The 23,674-nt window shown below is 36.5% G+C and overlaps 1 protein-coding gene across 1 annotated transcript in view; it reads left to right on the plus strand.

Annotated features, from left to right (window-relative positions):
• Nucleotides 1-21,791, plus strand: part of LOC114049493 (nuclear pore complex protein Nup133-like) — a 68,622-nt gene extending 46,831 nt beyond the window's left edge. Inside the window, exons 18-26 of the mRNA XM_027870733.1 lie at nucleotides 119-370; nucleotides 778-911; nucleotides 4,933-5,091; nucleotides 6,066-6,201; nucleotides 10,269-10,387; nucleotides 10,943-11,023; nucleotides 17,045-17,109; nucleotides 18,750-18,838; nucleotides 21,505-21,791. Coding sequence (XP_027726534.1) covers nucleotides 119-370; nucleotides 778-911; nucleotides 4,933-5,091; nucleotides 6,066-6,201; nucleotides 10,269-10,387; nucleotides 10,943-11,023; nucleotides 17,045-17,109; nucleotides 18,750-18,838; nucleotides 21,505-21,641 — 1,172 coding nt within the window. The 3' untranslated portion in view covers nucleotides 21,642-21,791. The remainder of the gene's footprint in view (nucleotides 1-118; nucleotides 371-777; nucleotides 912-4,932; nucleotides 5,092-6,065; nucleotides 6,202-10,268; nucleotides 10,388-10,942; nucleotides 11,024-17,044; nucleotides 17,110-18,749; nucleotides 18,839-21,504) is intronic.
• Nucleotides 21,792-23,674: the final 1,883 nt, after the last annotated feature.

A 23,674-nucleotide genomic window follows, 5' to 3' on the forward strand; every position in this document is an offset into this window, starting at 1 on the left:
AAATGTTAATTAAATTATTTAAATTTTAGGTAAGTGATTATACACTTATGTGACGATTTAGTTTTGTATCTGATGCAATTTTTTTCTTCTGAATTTTTTTTCCGCTTTGTTTTTACAGCAACAAGTGGCCCTGCTGGCATACGAACTGCAATAGTTCGACAACATGGAATTGTGCTGAAGGTGGTTTATCCTCAAGTAGATACCAATCTGAGAAACATCCTAACTGAGCAGCTTGTAGCACTAATTGACTCTTACTTGGATAGTTATGTTTCTCAGCTTAAGTCTGTGGACAAACCTAGTGATCAAGAAAGGTATAACAACCTGGAAATGGAGTACATTCAGAAAAGAGCAGATATCTTGTCTCCTCTTCGTAAGTACTCCTGTTTATTTGCAGAAAATACAAAGAGAAAGCTACATGTTTAGTAAAATTTCTTTAGTTAAATCAGTTGCAACTTAATGAAATTTCCCTAATTGAAACTAAACACAAATCAACAGTAATCTCTTTTCCAAATGTAATTGGAGTGATTGTATCTATCATAAGTTTGTATAGCGCATGAAATTAAATCCACTAACTAAACTTCTCATTACTTAACATTTTAATTTTTAAATAGATTAAAGGTGGACTTTCACATAAATTTTTTGCAAAGATGAAATCACTGAAAGTACTGAACTCACTTAAGTATTTCCACCTAAATAGTGTAGTTTATTATGCTTTTCTTTCTAAGTTAACGTAAGTAGTTGCTTAATACATTTTTTCTTTTCCTTTTGGTTTCATAGTTTCTCTTGGACAGCACCAGTGGGCTGCTTCATTAGCAGAGAAATACTGTGACTTTGATATCTTGGTTCAGATGTGTGAGCAAACTGATAACCAAGCCAGACTACAGCGTTACATGACTCAGTTTGCTGATCAGGTAACACAGTTTAATATTTAGGCAGAGAATCTTACAGCATAACCTCAATATTTTAAATCTAATATTTGTTTGGAAAGAAAATGAGTATAGCAAAAGTCATTGTGATTCATGAACACGTACAGAATATAAGAAGCTGCATATGCATAAGAGGATGCTTAGAGGGCAAGTTTAGAGCCTGCTTCTCTCAGATTTGACCATCTTAAAGGTTTCCTGTTGTAACAGTTCTAGTTATATTTAACTGGTTCATGGAACCTAGTCACATCTTGAGACACTGAAGTTCCCAGTTACATAACAATGCTCAAACCCTTAATATTAATCCTTGGTACTTCATTTTAGAGACTTAGAATGAATTAAAAGAAAATGATTTGCTTTTAATCTTTTTTCCCTTTGCTAATGAGGTCTACTTATTAATTTTAAAACTGAATTACTTTCTCCAATTTGTCTTATAATTTGTTTAGCAAATTACAACTTCTGTAAAGAAGAACTGCTAAAAAAAAAAATACACATGTACCCTGCTTTCAGAAAACTCAGCATCTCTATTTAATGTTTGCCCTCTTTATTCCTAAAAGGGGAAAATAATAGTAGTAGTTTACATTTGTGTGGTGCTTTAGATTGATGTGCATTATCTCATTTGAACTTCATGAATTTGATACTTAGAGCATCATTGGTTAATTGCTAGAAGGAACTTTAGAGGTCAAGTCGAAAGGTCCAACCCTTTCATTTTATATAGAAGAGGAAAATGAGACCCAGAGAAGCTCAGGGACATGCCCAAGGTTGCTCAGTAACAGACAAGTGAACCTAGGTCTTCTAGCTCCAAATGATCTTTGCAATGTAAGTTCTCTTTCTCTTGCACCAGGCAGCTGGTGGCAGAGTGGACAGAGCAAAAGGTCTGGAGTCAGGAAGACCTGGGTTTGAATTCAGCCTCAGACTAGCTGTATGACCCTGGACAAGTCACTTAACCTCTATCTGCCTCAGTTTTCCTTGTTTGTATAATGAGGATAGTAACAGCACCTACCTCCCAGAGTTGTTGTGAGGATCAAATAAGATAATATTTGTAAAGTGCTTCGAAGAGTGCTTGACATATAGTAGGCTCTGTGTAAATAATCCAAATGCCTATTCCCTTACCCCTTTTCCTCTCAAAGAAAATATTTGACCCTAAGAATAAATTGCTTTTTATTGTGCTTTTTGATTCACAAAATGCTTTCCTGTCAGTGATGTGGTTGAGCTCTGTAAAATACCTATCATCCCCTTTTACAGGCAAGGAAGCCTAGGCTGAGTAAGGTTAAGTATCTTACCCATAGACACAGGGCCTGGAGGTCAAGTCAGGTCTGGTGACTCTTAAGTTAATGTTCTTTTCTTTCTAGGACTCTGCTGGCTCTGACAGCTTGGACAGTTCCATAGCAAGTTGCATTATTGTGAATGATCATTTTGTTAACAGTGTCTTGAATTATCAAATAAGTCAGAGGGGTCATTTCATTGTAATGGAACCATAGCTGAAATTTGCCGAGGTTTTTGGGATATTTTGCCCCCTAAACTTGGACATTTCAGAGAGAAGAGGCTTTTTGTGCTTTGCTTTTTATTTTTAAATTTCTGTAGAAAATGGAAAAACCAGTTCTCCATGGGATGCAGCAAGAACACAAGGGAACACCCTGCTTACCTTTTTCTCCCTAAAAGTTCAGGAAAAAAGTTTGAAAGTAGTTACCCTAAATCAATCAATCAGTCATTCATTTATTAAGAGCCTATTGCAAGGCACAATGCTAGCCTCTGGGTTTGTAAAGATAAAACAAAGTAGTCCCTGTCCTCAAGGCAGTTTTGGGGGGTGGGGTGTAGTAAAAACAATATTAATAATAATTAGCATTTATATAGTACTTTAGGGTTTGCAAAGCACTTTACAGATATTATCTTATTTTTCCTCACAATGACTTAGGAGGCATGTGACATTATTATCCCAATTTTACAGGTGAGGAAATTGAGGCATGCAGTGTTTAAGTGACTTGCCCAGGGTCACACAGCTAGTGTGTGAGGCAGGATTTGAATTCAGGTCTTCCAACTTCAAATCCTGCTCTCTAGCCACCTACTTGCTTAGGAATGAAGATACAGCACATACTCAGATACATATGTGATGGGGGAAAGAGCATTAACAACTAGAGAAATAAGAGAAAAGCTCCCTGGAGGAGGTAGTGAGGGAGTTGAATGTTGAAGTAAGCATGTTGACATGTCATCTTCCTCTGGTGAAATGTAAGCTTTTTGAAAAAAGAGATTTTTCTCTTTTGTCTTTGTATTCCTGAGCTGGTATCTTATGCATAGGAGGTGCTTAACAAATACTTGTTGGGTTGGATTGACTTGGATTTCATCAGCATACTCTGAGACCCAGAGGTGAGGAGGAAGTGCATTCTAGGAATGAGGGGACAAAGGCACAAAGTGGCAGGAGGAAGTAGTGAGTAGAAAAGATCACTAAGGTAGGACACTTTGACTGGAACTTAGACTGTGATAAAGATTTATGTGACATAAGCCTGGGAAAGTATTTAGAAGTGATGTTCTAAAGGGATTTCTTTAAATGCCAAACAACTGTATTTATATTCATTTATCTTTGAGGCAATAGGGAGCGACTGAAGGTTCTTGAGCAGGGTAGAGACATGATCTGACTTATGTTGTAAGGTTATTTTGGGGGCTGTGAAGGATGGATTAGAGAAGGAGAGACTTGAAATTTAGGAGGTTGTAACAGTCGAGCTGTCGGGAGGTAATGAGGGTTTGACCTTTGGTGATGCCTGTGTTAGAAAAGGCACAGATACAAGTATTTTGTGGGAGAATTGGCAATAATTGTCACCTTCTTGAATGTGGAGAAAGAAAAATTGGAAGATGATCCCAAGGTTGCAGAGTTGAATGACTAGAAGGATGGTGATACCCTTAGCAAAAATAGGAACATTTTGCTAAAATGTTGGTTTTAGGGGAAGGAGATCATGAGTTTTGTTTTGAATGTAATGAGTCAAGCTCCCAAATAGCTGGAGCAGCAGATAGCCTTTTAGTTAATACAAATGGATAAACATTGCCATCATTTGTTATGTTAGGGAGGTGGCATAGGACAATGGAAAGAGCACTGCTGTGCTGTCAGAGGACCAGTGTTCTTTGAAGAATCTACTCCCTGTGTGTGGCCTTGGACAAATCACTTACCCTTCCTGGGCTTCAGTTTCTTCTTCTGTAAAATGAAGGGGATAATACTAAATAGCTTCTGACACACCCTTCCAATTCTAGATCTATGATCTTGTGATTTTGATGCATATATATATATAGACAGACATGCAACAATGGAGATAGATTGATAGATTTCATTGGTCTCAGGAACCCTCTGGTGAGGAAATTCCCTTTACCAGGACCCCTTGTACAGTGGTCTTAATTGCAAAGCAACCTCATAGCTCAGGGGGACTTGAGCCCCGTTCTTACTGGCTCTGGGCCTGACTTGCTCTTCATCACACCATGGCCACCCCCCAGCATATGTGTGTATAAAAGATGACAATTTTGCTTCTTAAAACCACCTTCCTTAACAAAATAAGATGGACACACTTTCAAAGGTGCAGGACTTCTTTCATTGACTAGGCAAAATAATCTACAGTTTCTAAGAAACTTTTCCTTTCTGCTTGTTTTCCGTGGTCATTTGTTTTAATTAAGCACTTTTGGTTAGTTGGTAGGATATATGGAAGAGAGAACTGCATGAAGAGTCAGAAGTCCTAGGCCCTAGCCTTTGCCATTTCTGCCAACTTTGTGGCCTTAGGCAAGTTCCTTAGCCTCTCAGGGCCTTATTTTCTCCTATCAAATGAAGACATTAGCATGGATCACTGCCAAAGTAACTTCAGCTCTCTCATTGTGTGCCTTTATAACATACAGATTAAACTGATTTTTAGAATATTTCTATTTTGGGGACCAAATAAGACTTGAGAATAAATGGCATTTTATTATTACATATCTTTTTTAATCAGAGTGTACTTACTATATGTTAATGTGTTCTTGGCTTTATTCCTAATAGAATTTTTCAGATTTCCTCTTCCGTTGGTATTTGGAGAAGGGAAAGCGTGGCAAATTATTATCACAGCCCATTTCTCAGCATGGACAGCTAACAAATTTTTTGCAGGCCCATGAGCACCTCAGCTGGTTACATGAAATCAATAGCCAAGACTTTGAAAAGGTAAAGAAGTTTTTTTTACAGAACAAATAAATGTAGTTTTGATTTTTGCTTGTAAAAATATCAACATAAATAATTCATAACTTACCTCCTTTCACAAAAAAGCTCTAGGTGTCTCATCTATTTGATTTATTGGTGTTGGTTACCAGATATTCTCTCTTGAGTTCAAGAGAACTGACTTCCAGCCTTGCCCTGGCAACTGACAGCTGCTCTGTGATGGCAAAGAGAAGAAAAAGTTGTCTCACAAAACCCACCCAAAAAAATCAGAACATGTTTACTCAGGTTTATAGTGACTGTATTATTAGACTCCTATCCCAGTTTATATTTGGACAGGTTTGGTAAAATTCTATACTAAAGTCTAGATCAGGGATGGGGACCCTGTGGCCTTGAGGCCCCATGTGGCCCTCTAAATCCTCAAAGTTCGGCCCTTTGACTGAATCCAAACTTCACAGAATAAACCCCCTTAATAAAAGGATTCGTTCTGTAAAGGGCCGCACCCAAGGACCTAGAGGGCCTCATGTGGCCTCAAAGCTGCAGGTTCCCCACCCCTGGTCTAGGTCCTAGTCTTGGCTCTTCCATGGTGGAGTGTGTATCTTTGAAGGATCCTCACTTTCCACAGATTAGTAAGAAAGGCGTGCTTTTCTTCATAAATTGTGATACAAATGAGACAGTAGTAATGAAATGGATAAGTCACTGAACTTTTAGTTAGGAAGACCTGAGTTCACGTCCTTCCTCAAAAGCTTATTCTTTTTGTCCTTGACAAGCAGTTGAATCTCATGTTATGTAGGTTTTTGCATCTGTAAATTGAAGAAGTTGGACTTTTTGGCTTCTAAGGTTCCTTCCAGATCTGAATCTATGATTCTGTGTAAAGTAAAAAGAAGTTGTATATTTGAATTTTCTTCATTCTTTATTTCAGCTTCCTCAAAGTAATAATTACCCATTATCTTAATATTTTCTCATATTTTGGTTTGTTCTAGGCTCATACAACGCTTCTGGGCTTGGCAAATATAGAGACTCGTTACTTTGCAAAAAAGAAAACGCTTCTTGGCCTTAGTAAATTAGCTGCATTAGCTTCAGATTTTTCAGAGGATTTAATTCAAGAAAAAATTGAAGGTAAAATGTTTTGAAGGGCAGAAGAGACAATTTAATAAATGTCATTCAACCAGCATTTATTAACAGAGGCCTCATGGCATAGTGGAGAAGGAGCTGTCCTCAGAGCCAGGAAGACCCAGGTTCAAGTCTTGCTTCTGACACATAATGGCTGGAGGACCTTTGCCAAGACCCTACAAAGTTTTGACCTGCACTGGCACAGGAAACTTCCATTGCCAATGAAATCACAGTCCTAGTTCTTGTCTCTGTCCCTACTATGTATGAGGCCCTCTGCTGGCCTCAGGATATAAATTTTAAATCAATATCAAAACAATTGTATTGTGATCATGGATTCTTGTGAAAGCACATTCTGGGTGTGATATCTCTCTGGCCCCAGAGGAGCTCACATTTTCTCTTGGAGGGATATGACTTGTACACAGATAAGTATGACACAAAACAGTGATATGAGCAAAGAAGAGACAGACAAGGTACTCTTGGGAAATGTGAGGAGGGAACTAGCCCTTTGAGCTTGGAAATCTGGGAAGTCTGTTTATGGAGAGAGGCACCTGAGCTGAACCCTGAGGGAAAAGGAAGATTCTGAAAAACACAGATGAGGAGGGCAGCCATTCCCAGCCTTGCAAAGGTTTCTGTGAATTTGTAGAGTCAAGAGATGGGTTATCAACTTTGGGGAATAGCTGATAGTACAGTTTGTCTAAAGTGAGGGCATATGGATGTGAGTAATGGGAAGGAAGGTAGGCCTGGTAGCAATAATCCAAACGATAGAGGGTCTTGAATGTCAGGCTAGGAGCTTGTGTTTTAACCCACAGGCCACTGAAGGTTTCTGAACAAGGAAATGGCATGATCATACTTGTACCACAGGTGGATTGTTTTGGCAGTATTGTGATGGGTGACTAGAAAGGAGAAAGAAACTGGAGGAAGGGGGACAGGTGAGCCTATTACTGTAGTCTAGGTGAAAGGTAAAGGCCTGAACTAGGAGGTAATATGAGTAGAAAGGTAGTAATGGTCATAAAAGATGTGGAGGCAGAATCTAGAGAATTTCATAACTGATTAAATGTAAAGGGGGGGGAGGAATGGGAAGAGCTAAATCGAGGCTTGTTAATTATGTTAGTGTAAAGAGACTGTTTTCCATCATTGAATTGTATGCATTCCAGTCAGTACATATCAGTCTTTCTTTTAAGGGAAATGTTTTTCCTTAGACTTATTGTATGATTATTTCTATATATCTTAAATATCAGTCCTTAATTTTAAGTTCTGCAGCTTATTGATCATTGAAAAATAAATTCACAAGTACATTTTAAATTCATGTGGATTAAACACATTTATAAATCAGATATGCTAACAACTACTTGCAATGTAGAATGAATAATTTGCAAGTGTTTAAATATTTCACTATAATAAAGTTATTCACTTCTTTATGTAATAGATATTAACTGAACTTAAAGTCTAAATAAAATGATTATTTTTTTATATCAAGTAAAACGGGAAAAGACTTGTACATGAATTTCTATTATGTTTATCTTGCTCTTCCTTTTAAATATATAATAAATTCTGCATGTAATTTTCAGAGCTGTCCTGCTTAACTACTTCCTTCTGTACAGTGCATTTAACAAAGGCTTCAATACCACTCTTTCTTTTTTTTTTTTTTTGAAACCCTATTACTACTCTCCCTCCCTACCTCCCAAACCCCAATTGAGGAAAAAAAAGAAAAACAAACTCTTTGGAGCAAGTGTTCATAATCAAGCAAAACAAATTCCCATATTGAGCATATTCAGATATGTATGTCTTATTGTACCCATGAGTCCATCACTTCTCTGTCAGGTTCTTCGTTGCTTCTTCTTCAGGAGTCTATTGGTCGTTGTATTTAGTTCTCAGAGTTTTGTTTTGTTTTGTTTTGTTTTTCACATTGTTCCTGTTATCATGTAAGTTACTTTGGTTCTGTTAACTTTACTCCATCAATTCATACAGTCTTCCCAAGTTTCTCTGAATCCATCCCTTTTGTTATCTCTGCAGTGTAATAATAGTATTCCATTATACTCATACACCATAATTTGTTTAGCCTTTCCCAGTTGATGGATGTCCCCTTACTTTACGGGTCTTTATGTACATTTTGGTCTCTTTCCTCTTCTTTGATCTCTTTGGCATACGACCTGCTGTGTTCCAAGAATAAAACATTTTACTTTGACTTGATCAATGGCACAAGCCATTGTGCATTCCTCACCTCAGCCTTTCAGAACCTTTATGTTTCTTCAACACTTAGCTCAGGTGACATCTCTTCAATATTGCCTTTCCCTCTCTCCCATCCTCAGACATTCCTAGACCTCTTTGTATCTATATCTCTTCTTTGTCCTCATCACATCCTGCTTTTTATTATACTTAATTATATATATGCTACATTCATAGGATGTAAACTTCTTGAGGGAAGATGCTTTTTTGGTTCTTTTTATCCTCAGTGCCAAGCAGAGTGTTTTGTTTGTGGTAGTAATTTAATAAATGCTTGCTGAATTGAATTTTCTTGAAATATTTCAATATCTTTTTTTTTTTTTTTTTTGTGAGGCAGTTGGGGTTAAGTGGCTTACCCAAGGTCACCTAGCTAGTAAGTGTCAAGTGTCTGAGATCACATTTGAACTCGGGTCCTCCTGACTCCAAGACCAGAGCTCTATCCACTGCGCCTCCTAGCTACCCCTTCAATATCTTTTTTAGAAAAAGCTGTATCATTTTGTTCTACCATGCCATAATTACATTTTTTAAAAAATATTTTTATTGATAGTTTGCTTTACTACAACACACAATAACCAACAGATACTCAAGACAACTTTCCAACAAAGTACACTCCCAGAATATAATTAAGCAAAGGCATGTAATAGTCTTTGCTGTTAATTCGTCATACTGGGATTAAATTTCATGAATTAAAATCATAACCACAATTATGAACATTATTCTGAAATAATTAGAAATTCCTACACAATTTATAACTTGGTGGTGGTTTTCCACATTATTTTATCTGTATCCTTCATTGAAATTCTAAAATTCTGTCCTTTATAATTTTAAAGAAATGTTGGCCATAATGGCCGACATAGTTGTTTTAAAGTATATATAGTCTGTAGACATAGTTCATACTATGAAAGAAGAAGCAGATTTTTCAGACTCTGCCAGGAATTAACAATGTGTTCAAAACCTAAAGAATTTAAATGAATACTTATTCCAGTTTCTTTCCTTTTTTCTCTTGTTTTTAGACATCTTAGTGTATCCCCTTAAATTTAACACCATCCTTTACTCTGTCATGTAATGAGAATGGTGTCAGAATTAGTAACCTATAAATCAATATTCTGATTTCCCAAACCTTTTAATGGTAATATTTTGATATTTAATATTTGTGCTCCAGTTATTTTGTTATAATCTTTTTGTATTCTCATCCTAGGTAACATGGGCAAATCTCTCTTAAAACTTTTAAATAGGGGGGCAGCTCGGTGACGCGGTACATAGAGCACTGGCCCTGGAGTCAAAAGGACCTGAGTTCAAATCTGGCCTCAGACACATAATACTCACTAGCTGTGTGACCCTGGGCAAGTCACTTAACCCCGATTGCCTCACCAAACAAAAAACAAAAAAACTTTTAAATAAAAAGGTTCCTCACTTTAATGAAATTGTGCTGTAATAACCTTACTGGAGGAAAGCATTTTTTCAGGGGAAAAAAAAAGGCAAAAACATGTAGACAGTGTTATAAAGAAACCACTATTCATGAATATGGGATAATTGTTAGCCTGTTTGTCACTTACCTTCAACAGTCTAACTTTGGTGTTGCCCAGGGGGAAATGAAGGGAAAGGAAGAGAACAAGTATTTTATATAGTACCTATGTGCTAGGTACTGTGCTAAAAGCCTTTTAGAAATATATCATTTGGCCAGGTTTCTGTCTACTTTGTATGTTAATTAAACCATACATAAGATTATACAGTAACATATCTAAGAGAGTCTTTGAACTTACTTTTAAAAAAAAAATTCAAATTTTTGCTGCAACAAAACAGACCTGGAAGTTATATTGATATTTCTTCTTTTTTCCTTTGTGTACTAGAAATGTCTGAGCAAGAACACTTTCTGCTACATCAGGAGACCCTACCTGAGCGGCTACTAGCTGAGAAACAGTTTAATCTCAGTACGATGCCAGTACTGACTGCACCACAGCTGATCAATGTATGTATTTTACACAGTCTTACAGCCACTTCTTTATATCTTAACTGTCCCAGAAATCCCTGTGGAGAGACGTTGTGATACAGTGGGAACAATGCTGGACTTGGAGTCAGAGACCTTAGTTCAGATCCCAGCTTTGTTATATGTCACCTGGATCACATTGAGCAAATCATTTAACCTGTCTGGGTTCCTCATCTGTAAAATGAGGGGGTTGGACTAGATGACCTTCTATGGATCTTTCTGATTCTTAAAAGCTATTAATTTTTTTTTTAGGCAATTGGGGTTAAGTGACTTGCCCAGGGTCACACAGCTAGTAAGTGTCAAGTGTTTGGTCTGAGGCTGGATTTGAACTCAGGCCCTCCTGACTTCAGGGCTGGTGCTCTATCCAATGCGCCACCTAGCTGTCCCCTTAAAAGCTATTAATTCAGTAAACACATATGAAGCATCTACTCTGTACCAGGCACTATGCTAAACTCTGGGGATAAGAATAAGCTGTTATCTATCCTGTGATCTCACTAAAAATAATCCTCTACCTCATTTTTTTTTTTTTTACCATAGCTGTACATATGTGAGGAAAACAGAAGAGCCAATGAGTATGACTTCAAGAAAGCTCTAGACTTGCTAGAATACATTGATGTGGTAAGTTGAGGAAAATCAGTTGAAAAGATCATACACAACAAAAGACTATCCCTTTAAAATCCCTTACTAATGTCAAATTTCATACCTTTTAACTTTATGAAGAAGAGAACAAATATAAGGGGGAAAAAGAGAACCTAATAATTAACCAATTAAATTGGAATATTTAGGTGGTAATTCTTCAGGAAGCTTTATCATAGGTTAAAAATAAATAAATAAATAATGTTTGGTACTAACCCTTCAGGAAAACTGTTCAGTTGGAACCAGTTCCCTTCCTTATTATATCCTACATAGATGTCATTTTCTTCCTTTATTCTCAAAAAAAAAAAATCCTTCCATTTGGAACAACTACTTGACATACTTCATGTGTACTAATTCCAGAGCCTAAGCTTTGGGACATGCCCTAGTCTCTAAAACATTCTCTTGAATAGACCCTAAGGATTTCAGTTAAATATTCACTGTAATCTCTATACATTTCCTCAAATTTCTCAATTATTCAATTCAAAATCGCTCTGTATCTTCACCGAGATTTGTTTTGTGCTGTTTTTAAGGAAGAAATGGCCTAACTTCTTGCCAAGTGTAACACCTTCTCTCATTTTCCTGATCCATTTGCTCAATCAACATGCATTTATTATGTGCGAGGATAAAGAGAGACAAGTGTAAAACAGTCCCTCTCCCCTCCAAACACTTGCATTCTGTTACTAGAGACAACACTCACCTATATAGTTATATATAAAACCATAGAAAACACATATAAGACAACCCTGAGGTGGGAGACATTAGTAGCTGAGGGGAACCAGAAAATTTCTCCTTCAAAAGGTGATATTAGAGGTGAGATTTGAAGGAAATCAGGAATTCCAATAAGTGGAAGTGAGGAGGGAGTGCATTCTAAGCGTGGAGCATGGCCAGTGCAAATGCTCAGAGATTGGAAATGGAGTTGTGTGTGAGGAGAAGAGCAGCAACAAGGCCAGTTTGCCTGGATAGTAGAATGTGTAGAAGCGAGTAATATGTAAGAAGAATGGAAAACTAAGAAGGGGCCAGACTGTGGTGAGCTTTAGGTGCCAAGTAGCAGAGTTTATATTTGGTCCTAGAGTTTATAGAGACTTCCTAGGTCTAGTAAACTGGAGTTTATTGGGCAGAGGTATTATATTGTCACACCTATTCTTTAGGAAAATCACTTTGGCAGCTAGGTAGAAGGTGGATTAGAGGGGGGGAAAGCTTGAAGCAAAGACATCAATTACTCAGCTATTTTAATAATTCAGGAAAGAGAAAATGAGGGCCTAGTAGGGAAATTGTGTGCATTTAAAGAAAGGGATATAATTGAGAGATGTAATGAACATAAAATGACAAGATTTGGCAAGCGTTTGGCTCTGTGGGTGGAATGTGAGGCAGGAGTCAAGCTTGATTTCAAGGTTGCAGGCCTAAGTGACTAGAAGGAAGAAGGCAGTGCCCTTGACAAAATTAGGAAAGTCTGGAGAAAGGATAGAGTTGAGGTGGAGAGGAGTTGGCATGGGGAAAACGTAAGTTCTGTTTTGAACATGTAGAGTTTAAGATACCTATGGAACATCTAGTTTGAACTGTCCAATAGATAATAACTGCTTACGTTAAAGTGTAGGGAAGTGATACATCTGTCCCCTTTGAACCCGGTCATCGGGGATCATTGATGGAATCTGTTTGGACAGAGGGCCTGCCTAAGAGTGGTTCTGTTGTGTGTTGATATCTTAAGAGAAGAAGGGAAAGAGAAGGGAAGAGAAATGCATGGGAGAAGGGAAAAGGAAAGGAAAGGGAGGATAGTGAAAAATATCTCATGTAATCAGGGTGCACAAGTAGACATCTACAGACTCAGAAAGGATATAGGGAAGTAGCACGTATGTGAACCTCACTCTCCCCTAAAGTAGGAAGGAAAAATGTATGCACTCACATGCACACGCGCGCGCGCGCACACACACACACACACACACACACACATATCCAGAAATACATTTTGCTCAATAGAAAGCAGGAAGGAAAAGAAAAAGGGGGAATTAGAGGGAGGATACATTAAGTGATAGATTAAGCAAAACCATCTAAGAATATGCAAAAATATTTATAGTTCTTTTTAAGATAGCAAAGAATGAGAATTTAAGGGGATGCCCATTAATGAGGAAAAGCTGAGCAAATTATGACATAACAGATGTGATGGAATACTGTTGTGCTCTAAGAAACAGGAGGGTTTCAGAGAAACCTAAGGAGACTTAATATTAACTGATGCAGAGCAAAGTGAACAGAAGCAGAACAATTTCTGCAAAATCAACAATATGGAAAAGACAACTTTGAAAGACATGTGAACTCTGATCAGTATAATGACTAACCACAATTCTAGAGGACTAATGATGAAACATGCTGTCCGCCTCCTGATGGGGATATGAAGGGCTCAGAGTGTATAATGAGACATATATATTTTGTGGATGTACCCAGTGTAGAAATTTGTTATGCTTGAGTATTCATGTATGTAGTAGAGGTTTTGTTTTTCTTTCATTCTCAGTTGGGGGAGGGGGATGAGGATGGGAGGGAGAAAAGGTGTATTTTTGCTGATTGGCAAAAAAAAAAGTGTGTCTATAATTTTCTTTAAAAAAATCAACTAAAGTGATATAAAAAGATTGTTTTACTTCAGTGAGGGCCCAGTGGAAATCAGATTTAAAATTTATAGGGAACCCAGTCAGCAGTTTCATGATTTCCTCCAGCTTCAGCACCATAGGAGTAGAAGTGGAGGAAGTATTTGGTGGTGAGAGTAATCCAAGTTTGGGGTTTGGCAAGATACGATTGGAGCTAGGATAAAGGAGTCAGGGATTGGAGGTTAGAGGATAGTGAATAAGCAGCAGTAAAAATAGTATAAAGTCTATTTATATTGATGCTTAACTTCCAAAATACAGTAATTTTTAATTGTTTTATGATTTGAAACAGTTGCTAGTATGTGACAGTGCATGATCTTTAATGTTTAACAGCTTTTACAAACAGTACTTTTCCCTTGAATCCTTTCTATATTATAAGGTATCTATAGCACTGAGGATACCAGTTTTGCCACTTTTATTCTTAGACACATTTAGATGCTAGTTTCCTTTATTTTAAGAATACAAAAGGAATTAAGATAAGCTTGTTTTGTTCTGAAATGTATTATGGGGTTGCTTTGAGTTTCTTTGTTCTGTTGGTTAACGAGGCTTATCCATACAGTTTTGGAAGCATACATATTATCATGACAGTGAGGGGAAAGACCACACCTCTGTCAGTAAACAAGGAGAGTCCCCAGGACCCTTTTATGGCACAGAGTCACTTTGACCGTTCCTTCTGTGTCTGTCACTGAAGTGCTTTCAGGGTAACTTGGCACTTCTGTGTCCTCTATCAGCATATTTCTGGGGTATATTGTGTGCTGTATTGTGTTCTGGAAACACATTGTCCTTTGAATGCCCTGATACGGAATTCTATACTTGATGGCATACTTGATGTTTTTAATTCTAAAACTTTGGAGAACCAATTTGTACTGTTTTTTCATTTCAAAATATACTCTGATCTGACATTTTAAATAGTTTCAGAAAATCATGTATAAATGAACTTTCAGAGGTACAGATCATAGAATCATGAACTCCCATAGCTGAAAGAAATTTTAAAGATGACCTAGTTTAATCCTTCATCTTAAACTAAGTGGCAGAGAGACTCAGTGGCTCACTCAGACCTGAATGTGTGGTGACAAGTTAGTCTGTCTTTTTCAAAATAATTTTTAAATGTTACCCAAAAGGTTCACGTTTGCAGCTGGAAGGATTAAATAATAGTTGTTATTCAAAGATGACAGTACTAGCAAGCATTTGGGATCCTGTATGGGTGTGGTTGCAAGGGTAAATGTGTGACTAAAAAAAATGCTGTTTTTCTTGGTAGGCCATTTGATGGTAATTTTGGTTTGCGGCTACAGCCATTGTTAGACACATATGAATCAGTCAATAAATAAACATTTATTAAGTGGTTACTGTGTGCCAATCACTTTAAGTTCTTGGGATACAAAGACAAGTGTGAAACAATCCATGTCTTTATGGAGTTTACATTCTGATGGGAGAGACGATGTGTACATATGTGTCACATACAGAAGATATACAAAATTAATACAAAATAGTTTTGAGAGAGAGAAATGTATAAGCAGCTAGAAGGTGGGGGAAAGAAAGAGGGACCAGGAAAGGCTTTCTGTAGAAGATAGCTCTTGAGCTGTGTCTTATAGGAAACCAGGGATTCCCAGAAATACAGGTAGGAGGGACACAGGCACAGGGAACAGCCATCACAAAGTCATGGAGATGGGAGATGGAGGGTCATAGGTCCAGAACAGTAAGTACACCAACTGGGAGGATGAGAATAAAATCTAAGATTGGAAAGGTAGGGATGAGGCAGATAATGAAAAAATTTTAATGTCAAAAAGAAGAGTGTTTAAGCTTGGGGCAGCGGGGAGCTACTGGTGGTGTTTGAGCAGGAACACCACCACTGGCATGATCCAGACTTATGTATTAAGACAATCACCTGGGTGGCTTTGTGGTGGATGAATTGGAGTAGAGGAAGGCTTAAGGCAAGGAGAACAAATTGGAAGCTGTTGCAGTAACCCAGCTGAAAAGTGGTGAGGGCCTGAACTAGGGAAGGAGCTATGTGATGTGAACAGAGAGGAGAAATGACAAGATTTGGTGGACTTACCTGGCTATATGGGTGAGTGAAAGTGAAGAGTCAGGGATAATACTGAGGTGGCAAACTTGGGTGATTAGATGTTTGATGGTGTCCTTGACAGTAGTAGGGAAGTTTGGAAGAGGAGTAGGTTTGAGGAGCAAAAGAAAGAGTTCTGTTGTGGACATAGTGAGTTTGAGGTATGTATGGAACTCAGTCACTCCACCTCTGTTTAAATACCTTCAGTAATGGTGAACCCAGCATTCAGCTCCCTTTAAAGAAAAATGCAGTGACCTCTTTCAGTTATGTTATAAATAAATAAATCCAGAAGTTCCTGAATGATTGTCCGAAGATTTTTTTGGATGATAAAATAAGAACCTATATATTTGGTTTTCTTTATCTCTCTGTAAGTTATAGATAGCCATTACATTCGGTGTCTGGTTCCACCACTTGAAAGTAGTACGGACTCAAAGACTGTTAGCTATTGGTTTTTAATTTGTCTTAAGGAACATGAATTATTTCTTTAGTTTTGTACCTGATTAGTTGGATATGAACTTTATCAATTTTAGTAATTTATCTTTTCCAGTTGTTCCCCACAGAAGCAGGACTTTAGCATTTCTTACAAAGTTTTGGGTGATAATTCTTGATTATATTTATTTTTTCTGAAACTTGGCTCTGAGTATATGAAGTGGATTGAACAAATTTTAATCACTAGTTATGTATGACTTTTCAAGATCCAATTTTAGGTTAAACTCCTTGTTTCCTAAGGTTCCTACTGTTCTCATGTTATCATAGTGGTAAATAAGTTCACATAAGGTTCTCTTAGTGACCTAATAGGTCATTGTTATTCTTTCCAAGCATTAATCATGTTTTAAAGAGAGAACAGGAAAATATTTAACATAAAGCATTAATTTCTAATGTGTAAATATGTATTTTTAAAGCTACAAAACTAAAGAAATGATTCATAATAATTTAAAAAGGCAGAGAAAAATAACAGACTGTCTTTGGATTTATGTTAATGATTTTTCTTTGTTCAAAAAATGAATTTATATTAGGAGTTGTACAGTCTTTCTACCCTCATCACATGTGATTTTGTAATTTTTTTCTTCTTGCATGCAGTTAACATAAACCTCTACCTGGGCATAGCAGTGGGGCTCTACTGTAATTATATTCCACCATTGAACAAGAAGTATAATTATCTCTTATCGCCAAGTAACCAAAATAGAATAAGAGTACATAATTGTAAGCTGACATGCCTTGAGTCTGAATGTGGTATGAAGTTTTATAGAGAAACAAGTGATCTTTATAATTCTTTTGAAATAAGGATTTAATCACTTTTTTTCTTTTATAAAGGAGGAAGACATAAATATAAATGACCTCAAACTTGAAATCCTTTGCAAAGCTCTTCAAAGAGACAAGTAAGACCTAACAGCACAATGTATTTAAGTCCATTTGGGTCACTCATTAGAATTTGTTGGTGTATTTTTCCTTATGTCATTTGTAGTTGAACATCCTTGCCCATTTAAAAAACAAAACAAAGAGCAAACCTGTAAGGACTTTAAGACCTGGTTTTGGAAAGAAGCAATGTGATCCTTGATTTTTTTTTTTAAGGGCAAAAATGGAACATTTCAAGGATATAAGTCTGTTAGCATTTAGAATTCATAGAAATCCAGAATGCAGAGCAATTTTTCTACATTAGCTGGGGTGGGGGAGTGGGATGTAGAAATTGATTTTTTTTTCCATTTCACAAAGCTAAGGTCAGAGGTACCAGTTTCATTTTGATTAAAAATTCTTAGGCTTGAGGATGTAGTATCCAAATTTTCAAGCCTCTCCTTTTTATGTATCTGCCGTCTTCCTAGGTATTCTTAATTTCCATCTATGTCAGTGATTCTTTTAAAACTTGACGCGTGAGAAGGATTAAAGACAGTCTGTTGTGGGCATGGGTCGCTTTCTTAGAGAGGAATTTTAAAGATGTCCTGGCCTGACAACTAAAAACTTTTCCCTTGCTCACCGTTTTCTTTATTGGAGGGAATAGAGCTATTTTTATTTAGTCACCTCCTCCCTCCTCTGAGCACTCCCAGATAGTTAAAATTGTTGTTAATTTGGTCACAGAAGCCATCATCAAAAACATCCAGCAAGCCTTCTCACTTAATTCTGTGCTCCACCCCACTCATACAAAGTTATTCATCTTGGTTTCTTTCTTTTTTTTTTAAAATCATTGTTTTAATTGAAGATATAGTATGTTATGGAATATAGGATTGCAGCTAACCATGTAGATTTACTTGCCTGTGGTTTATGTTTAGGTGCTTTCAAACAAAAATTTTCCCAGTTTCATATGTTTAACCCTGTTTAGGTTCAAGGAACAGTGCCCATTTTTACTTGACTTTTTAAAAAACATATGTGTTAATGCATTCTGGCTGTTGCCTGTTCTTTGGGAAATCATGCTTTAGGTTGCAAAACTCATTTTGCTGTTGGCTTCAGCATTTCGTTGGGCAGATTACTTAAGTGGTATTTTTAAAGTATGATTTTCTGGTTAAATATTTGTATAGCATGTCCAGCTCTGGCCAAATATCTAGGTAAGTTCAGGATGCATTATGGAAAATTTTAGGGTATGCGTCTCTTACATTCCAAAATCTTTAATCAGTCTTAGATACATAATCTTCTGTGACATGGGACGCACTGGCGCAGGACCGCCCAGCATGGCATGCCCTCATCAGAGAAAATGCTGTGCTCTGAGCAAAGCAGAATTGAAGTAGCTCAAAAGAAACTCAAGATGTGCAGATGTAGAGAATCCACCCCGAATCTTCACATGGATTATTTGTGCCTGACCTGGGGTAGAGCATTCCAAGCTCATATTGGTCTGATCAGCCCCAATCAGACACACACTGTACCTTGACTCTAGTGTCGTGATTCATTTTGATCCTCTTCAAGAAAGGACAATAACTGATACATAATCTTTGCCCTACCCCCTCCCTTCCACAAGACACCATATTTTTAGTCATCTATAAGGTTTTAATTAGTAAATTTCAAACCTTATGCTGATTTTTTTGTTCTGTAGTTGGTCCAGTTCAGATGGTAAAGATGATCCAATTGAAGTATCTAAAGACAGTATATTTGTGAAAATTTTGGAGAAACTTTTAAAAGACGGTAAGTGATTAGTTCTGTTATAAGTTTTTTGAGGGCAGGAACTCTTATTTTTCTTCATATTTTCCCCAGTGTTAGCATAGTGCCATGTACATTTTCATTGCTTAACAAATATTTGTTGAATGAATGAGTAAATGTTGAATTAGGAATTATAATTTTGCCATCAGTTCTTTTAAACAGCTTTTAGCAGCTATATAGAGAAATAAGTTTAATTCCTTATTAAGTGGTTAAACTGTAGTTTAAATAATTTAAATTATATGTCATTAATCTCAAAGTCAGAATTAATTAAACAGAGGAAGGGTAGTTTGTGGGGCACTTAAAAATTTTTTTATCTGCTAAGATACAAGGGTATATGACATTTGTCAGGGGCAAGATAAATGATAGGCCTTCTCTCTACAAATAGTGGTGGGGAGACTAGAATTGAATGGGTTCTTTATCAATCTGTTTCAGAAATTAATTCTTCACATTTGTCTCTTTATTAGAGGGAACATTTGGACTAAACTCCTTAGTACCTACCAGTCCCTGGGAAAGATTTGATGCCTCGTGTTCTTTTAAGTTGCAGAGCTGGCATCAGCTCCCCAGTTTTCTGGAGCCCCAAGTGTACTACTATCCATAAATGGAAGACTAGAATGTACCTACTTTATAAAACATAGATTTCAAGATTTGGCAATAAGGGAAGATAACATTAGAAACCCATGTACTTTTGTTGTATCAATAAGCTGAGATCATAGGATCATAAATTTAGAGGTAGAAGGGACCTTAGAAGCCATCATCTTCAAACCTCTCACTCATAGAAGCCTGAGGTACAGGGAGTACAAGTCACTTGGCCAACATCACAGTGAGTAATGAGAGGCAGAATCAAAATTCAGTCTGAGACACCAAATCTTTACCACTTTCTGCTCCGCACTGCCATCCTCATGGCTACAGCCTAGATACTTGAGTTTGACATTTGGTATCTTTAGGTGTGAGCATATCATGAATTTATTTGTCACCTTTCTACTCAGGTATTTAAGAACTCTGTCTAAATTGCTTATACAGTTTTCCCTTTGCAAAATATGCCTTTAATTCTGCAGGAAAAAACCTAGCAACATTAAATCAATGAGGGGCTTGGACTGGAGACCTCTGAGATCCCTTCCAGTTCTAACTACAGTGACCCTATGTTAGGGTTAAAATATATATTCTAACAAGAAAGCTTACCATTATTTACATTTTTTTTTCTCAAAACTACCCCTTTACAAATTAATATGATAACTTCACAAATATGATTAACATCGTTTTATTCATAGGAAGTTAAGAATACTAAGTCTTTACTGGAAGTGTTAAATTATCAAATTGTTAAAAATTTATTCTCTTAAAATGAGTAAACCCAAAACATGTACTGCTTATAAAAGAGCCTTAAGAATAATATACAGTCCCTGATTTTGAGAACTTCAGTCTGGTATCTTAAGTAACTTGTTTTTATGAACCTGAAATTTGGCTAATAGATCTTATTTATTAAATGAAGAAAATGCACATACTTATTTTTGAAATTATTTTTTGGAAATGAACTTGTCCCCACATATGCGTTTTTGTATTATAATCATTAATGGACTCTTTTTAAAAATTATTATTTGGACTTTTGTCATTTTTATACTAGCAAAATACCTCATTTTGATTTGGCTAAACAATTCAGCCAAGTTTTTTTTAGTGGACAACACAACAAAATGATTCCTTAAAACTGTGTGGTTTTTAACCTTAAAATTGTAATACCTTATGAAATCAATCCTATATATGGCCAAAATTTCAAAATGACAAGTCTCTTTTAATTTAAGTATCCCCCCTCAAATGAAATAAAGAATAGAGCAGGTTTTTTTTTTGGAAATAACTTTAAAAATAATTCTTAGTTGTAACAGTTTTTGTGTTAACTGAAAGCATAAAGTAAGGGTGAAAATGAAAAATTAGTATTTCAGAACCATAGCATGGATTTCATATGTAATTTATAGTTTAGCATTTTAAAGAGTTTTGTCATTTCATCTCTGTTGGTATAATCTCTACCAGTGTATCTTACACCACACACACACACACACACACACACACTCACTCACTCACTCACTCACTCACTCACTCACTGTCCCTCTCTCTCTCTCTCTCTCTCTCTCTCTGTCTCTCTCTCTCCCCCCCCCCCCCCCCCCCCCCCCCCCCTTTTTTTTTCAGTCTACTTGAGATACTGTGGCCAGATAATCCAGCACCTAATGTTCACTGTTAATGGTGGTTAACCATTCCATAGTTAACCAGCTTGGTCTTTGGGTGAAGATGCACCATTGCTGGACTGAAGTCTGTTGCTCGATACATACATAAAGCCTTTCCACCTTAGTGCTTGCACTCCACTGACATTTACTTCAAAAACCCGTGACTTCCACCTCATTAGTGAAGCATTGGAATAGAATTTTAATGGTGGATATTTAAACTAATCCAAGCAGTTAATTCAGTCCCGTAAAATTTCTGTTTAATGATATTATGTTGTTAGAATTGCTTAAGTGCCTTTTTAAATGAAACAATTAGAATAGGACATTTCTCAAATTCAGAAGAATGACATCATTTGAAATGGAAGCATAGATGTTTCTGCATTCAGCCAGGTTTCTTGAGTAGACAAGTTTTATGGAGTTATTAATATATTTTTATGTTTACAGGTATTCAGCTTAGTGAATATTTACCAGAGGTGAAAGACTTATTACAAGCAGAAGAACTTGGAAGCTTAAAGAGCAATCCTTACTTTGAATTTGTTTTGAAAGCGAATTACGAACATTATGTCCAGGGGCAAATGTGATTTCTTTTTCAAAAGCGTTAACTGTTTTTAATGAATTGTATCAGTGTATAAATTTGGAGCATTTTGATCTCATATTGAAAATGTTTAAAAGTTTATGACTAGGGGCAGCTAGAGGGCACAGTGGATGGAGCCTCTGGCATTGGAGTCAGGAGGACCTGAGTTCAAATCCGGCTTCAGACACTTAGTGTGACTCTGGGCAAGTCACTTAACCCTGATTGCCTTACCAAAAAGGAAAAAGGAAAAAAAAAAGTTTATGACTAAATCGTGTGTTGTTGCTTTTGTACTCTGTTTGGAAACTGACATAAAATCTTTATGCCTTTATGGAATTTTGGTCTTCCATTCCTGCAGTATTTGTTTCCTTTTTCACTCTAAAAAAATCTCTCTTGATCCCAGAAATACCATTTAATATTGTTTGGTTGTCATAGTTGTTCATCTTTGTTTTTAATATTAATTTTTCAAACACCAGATTGTGAGTCAGGAAAACTCAGGTTCATATCCTGACTCTGGGTTTCCTTATTTCTAAAATGAGGGGTTAGTCTAGACTTCTTCTCACTCTAAAATTCTCTTGTAGTACACCCTAAAGACAATCTGGGGCATCTGGCATATGCTTTTAAGGATAAAACATCCAGAGATGTAAAAATCTTACAGAATTTTTAATTCTTTTTTTTTTTATTCAAGGGGACAAAGGGAGACCTAGTTTATAGAAGATTGGTGGCAAAACTGAAATAATTTCAAACTTTTTCATCTAATAGTTCAAATTAAGAAACATTTAAATGGGTCTTCATTAAACTTGTGATGGATAATCAACTTAAATATAATTCTGTTTAGTAAAAGAGTAACCAAAACCAAAGCCCGTAAACTCAAAAACTGCATTTTTAGTATGGGGTCTACCCTAGATCTAATGCAACTTTATTCTTTACACTGAATATGAAATTGTTCACAAATTAGCCCAGAATGATGGTTAATCATTGATCTTGGTTTTCCTTCTCTGATACAATTTAATTTAATCTAGAAGATGAAGGTAGTAGTTAAAGAACTGCTTTATTCTGACTAATGTCATCAAACAGTCTTTGTCTAACAGATGGCTTAACAGCTAGAGATTGGATAGGGAGTTGTTACCATATCCATACTTTGTGGTTCTCTGGCGGGATGCCTGCTAAAACAACTTGATCCAACAGCTGAAAAGGTCATAAGTTAAATTAGTTGAGGAGAGATTGGTTCTTAGTTCTGTAAAATACAGCTGTCTTTCCTTCTCTTCACCTCTGTCGGTATATAGAAGCTTATATATTAAAAGATGGAATGTGTTTAGAAAAATAGGCTAATGTTGTGCTGGCTAACAAAGGAAAGAAATGCATTAGCCACCTAGAGAGTTATCCCTCCATTTAATTCTTCTAGTTCCATGTTTAGAACCTGTAAATGAGAATGTGGCATATATTAGAGCTCCTCAAATTAAGCATAGTTAAAGTGTGGGGGTTGAGAATAGAGGGATCGCAACAATTTGGAGAAAAGAGAATGCAGATTGTCAACTGTTCAGTGTTAATATGTACATTGAATTTCTGACTGTAAATTAGTTATTATGTTAGTACTTAATTCTGCCACTCAATACCACCCCCATCCCCATGACTCTGTAAGACTAAGTTGCAAAACAGTTGTCTGCATTGATAGAGGGAGTTTCATCACTTGAGATCCATACACTAATAAAATTAGAAACCCAGTCTAGTAGTCCAGTCCCCCCTTCCCCCCCCCCCAAAAAAAAATCTTGTTAGAGCAGGGATTCTTAACCTGGGGTCCATGAAATTTTTTTTTAATTTTAAATAACTATTTCAATTGATTTATTTTAGAATCTTTTATGTATTTTATTTATTTGAAAACATTATTCTGAGAAGGTGTCCATAGGCTTCACTAGACTGCCAGAGGGATCCACGATCCAAAAAAAAAAGTTAAAAACCTCTGTGTCAAAGGAATTCACAACAAACCACCCATAATTATGCCAGCAAAAACCCAATTAGTAGTATCTCTTGGTACTCAAAGAA

This window comes from Vombatus ursinus, unplaced genomic scaffold (genome assembly GCF_900497805.2).
Source record: "Vombatus ursinus unplaced genomic scaffold, bare-nosed wombat genome assembly UNPS02014798.1, whole genome shotgun sequence".
NCBI lineage: Eukaryota > Metazoa > Chordata > Mammalia > Diprotodontia > Vombatidae > Vombatus > Vombatus ursinus.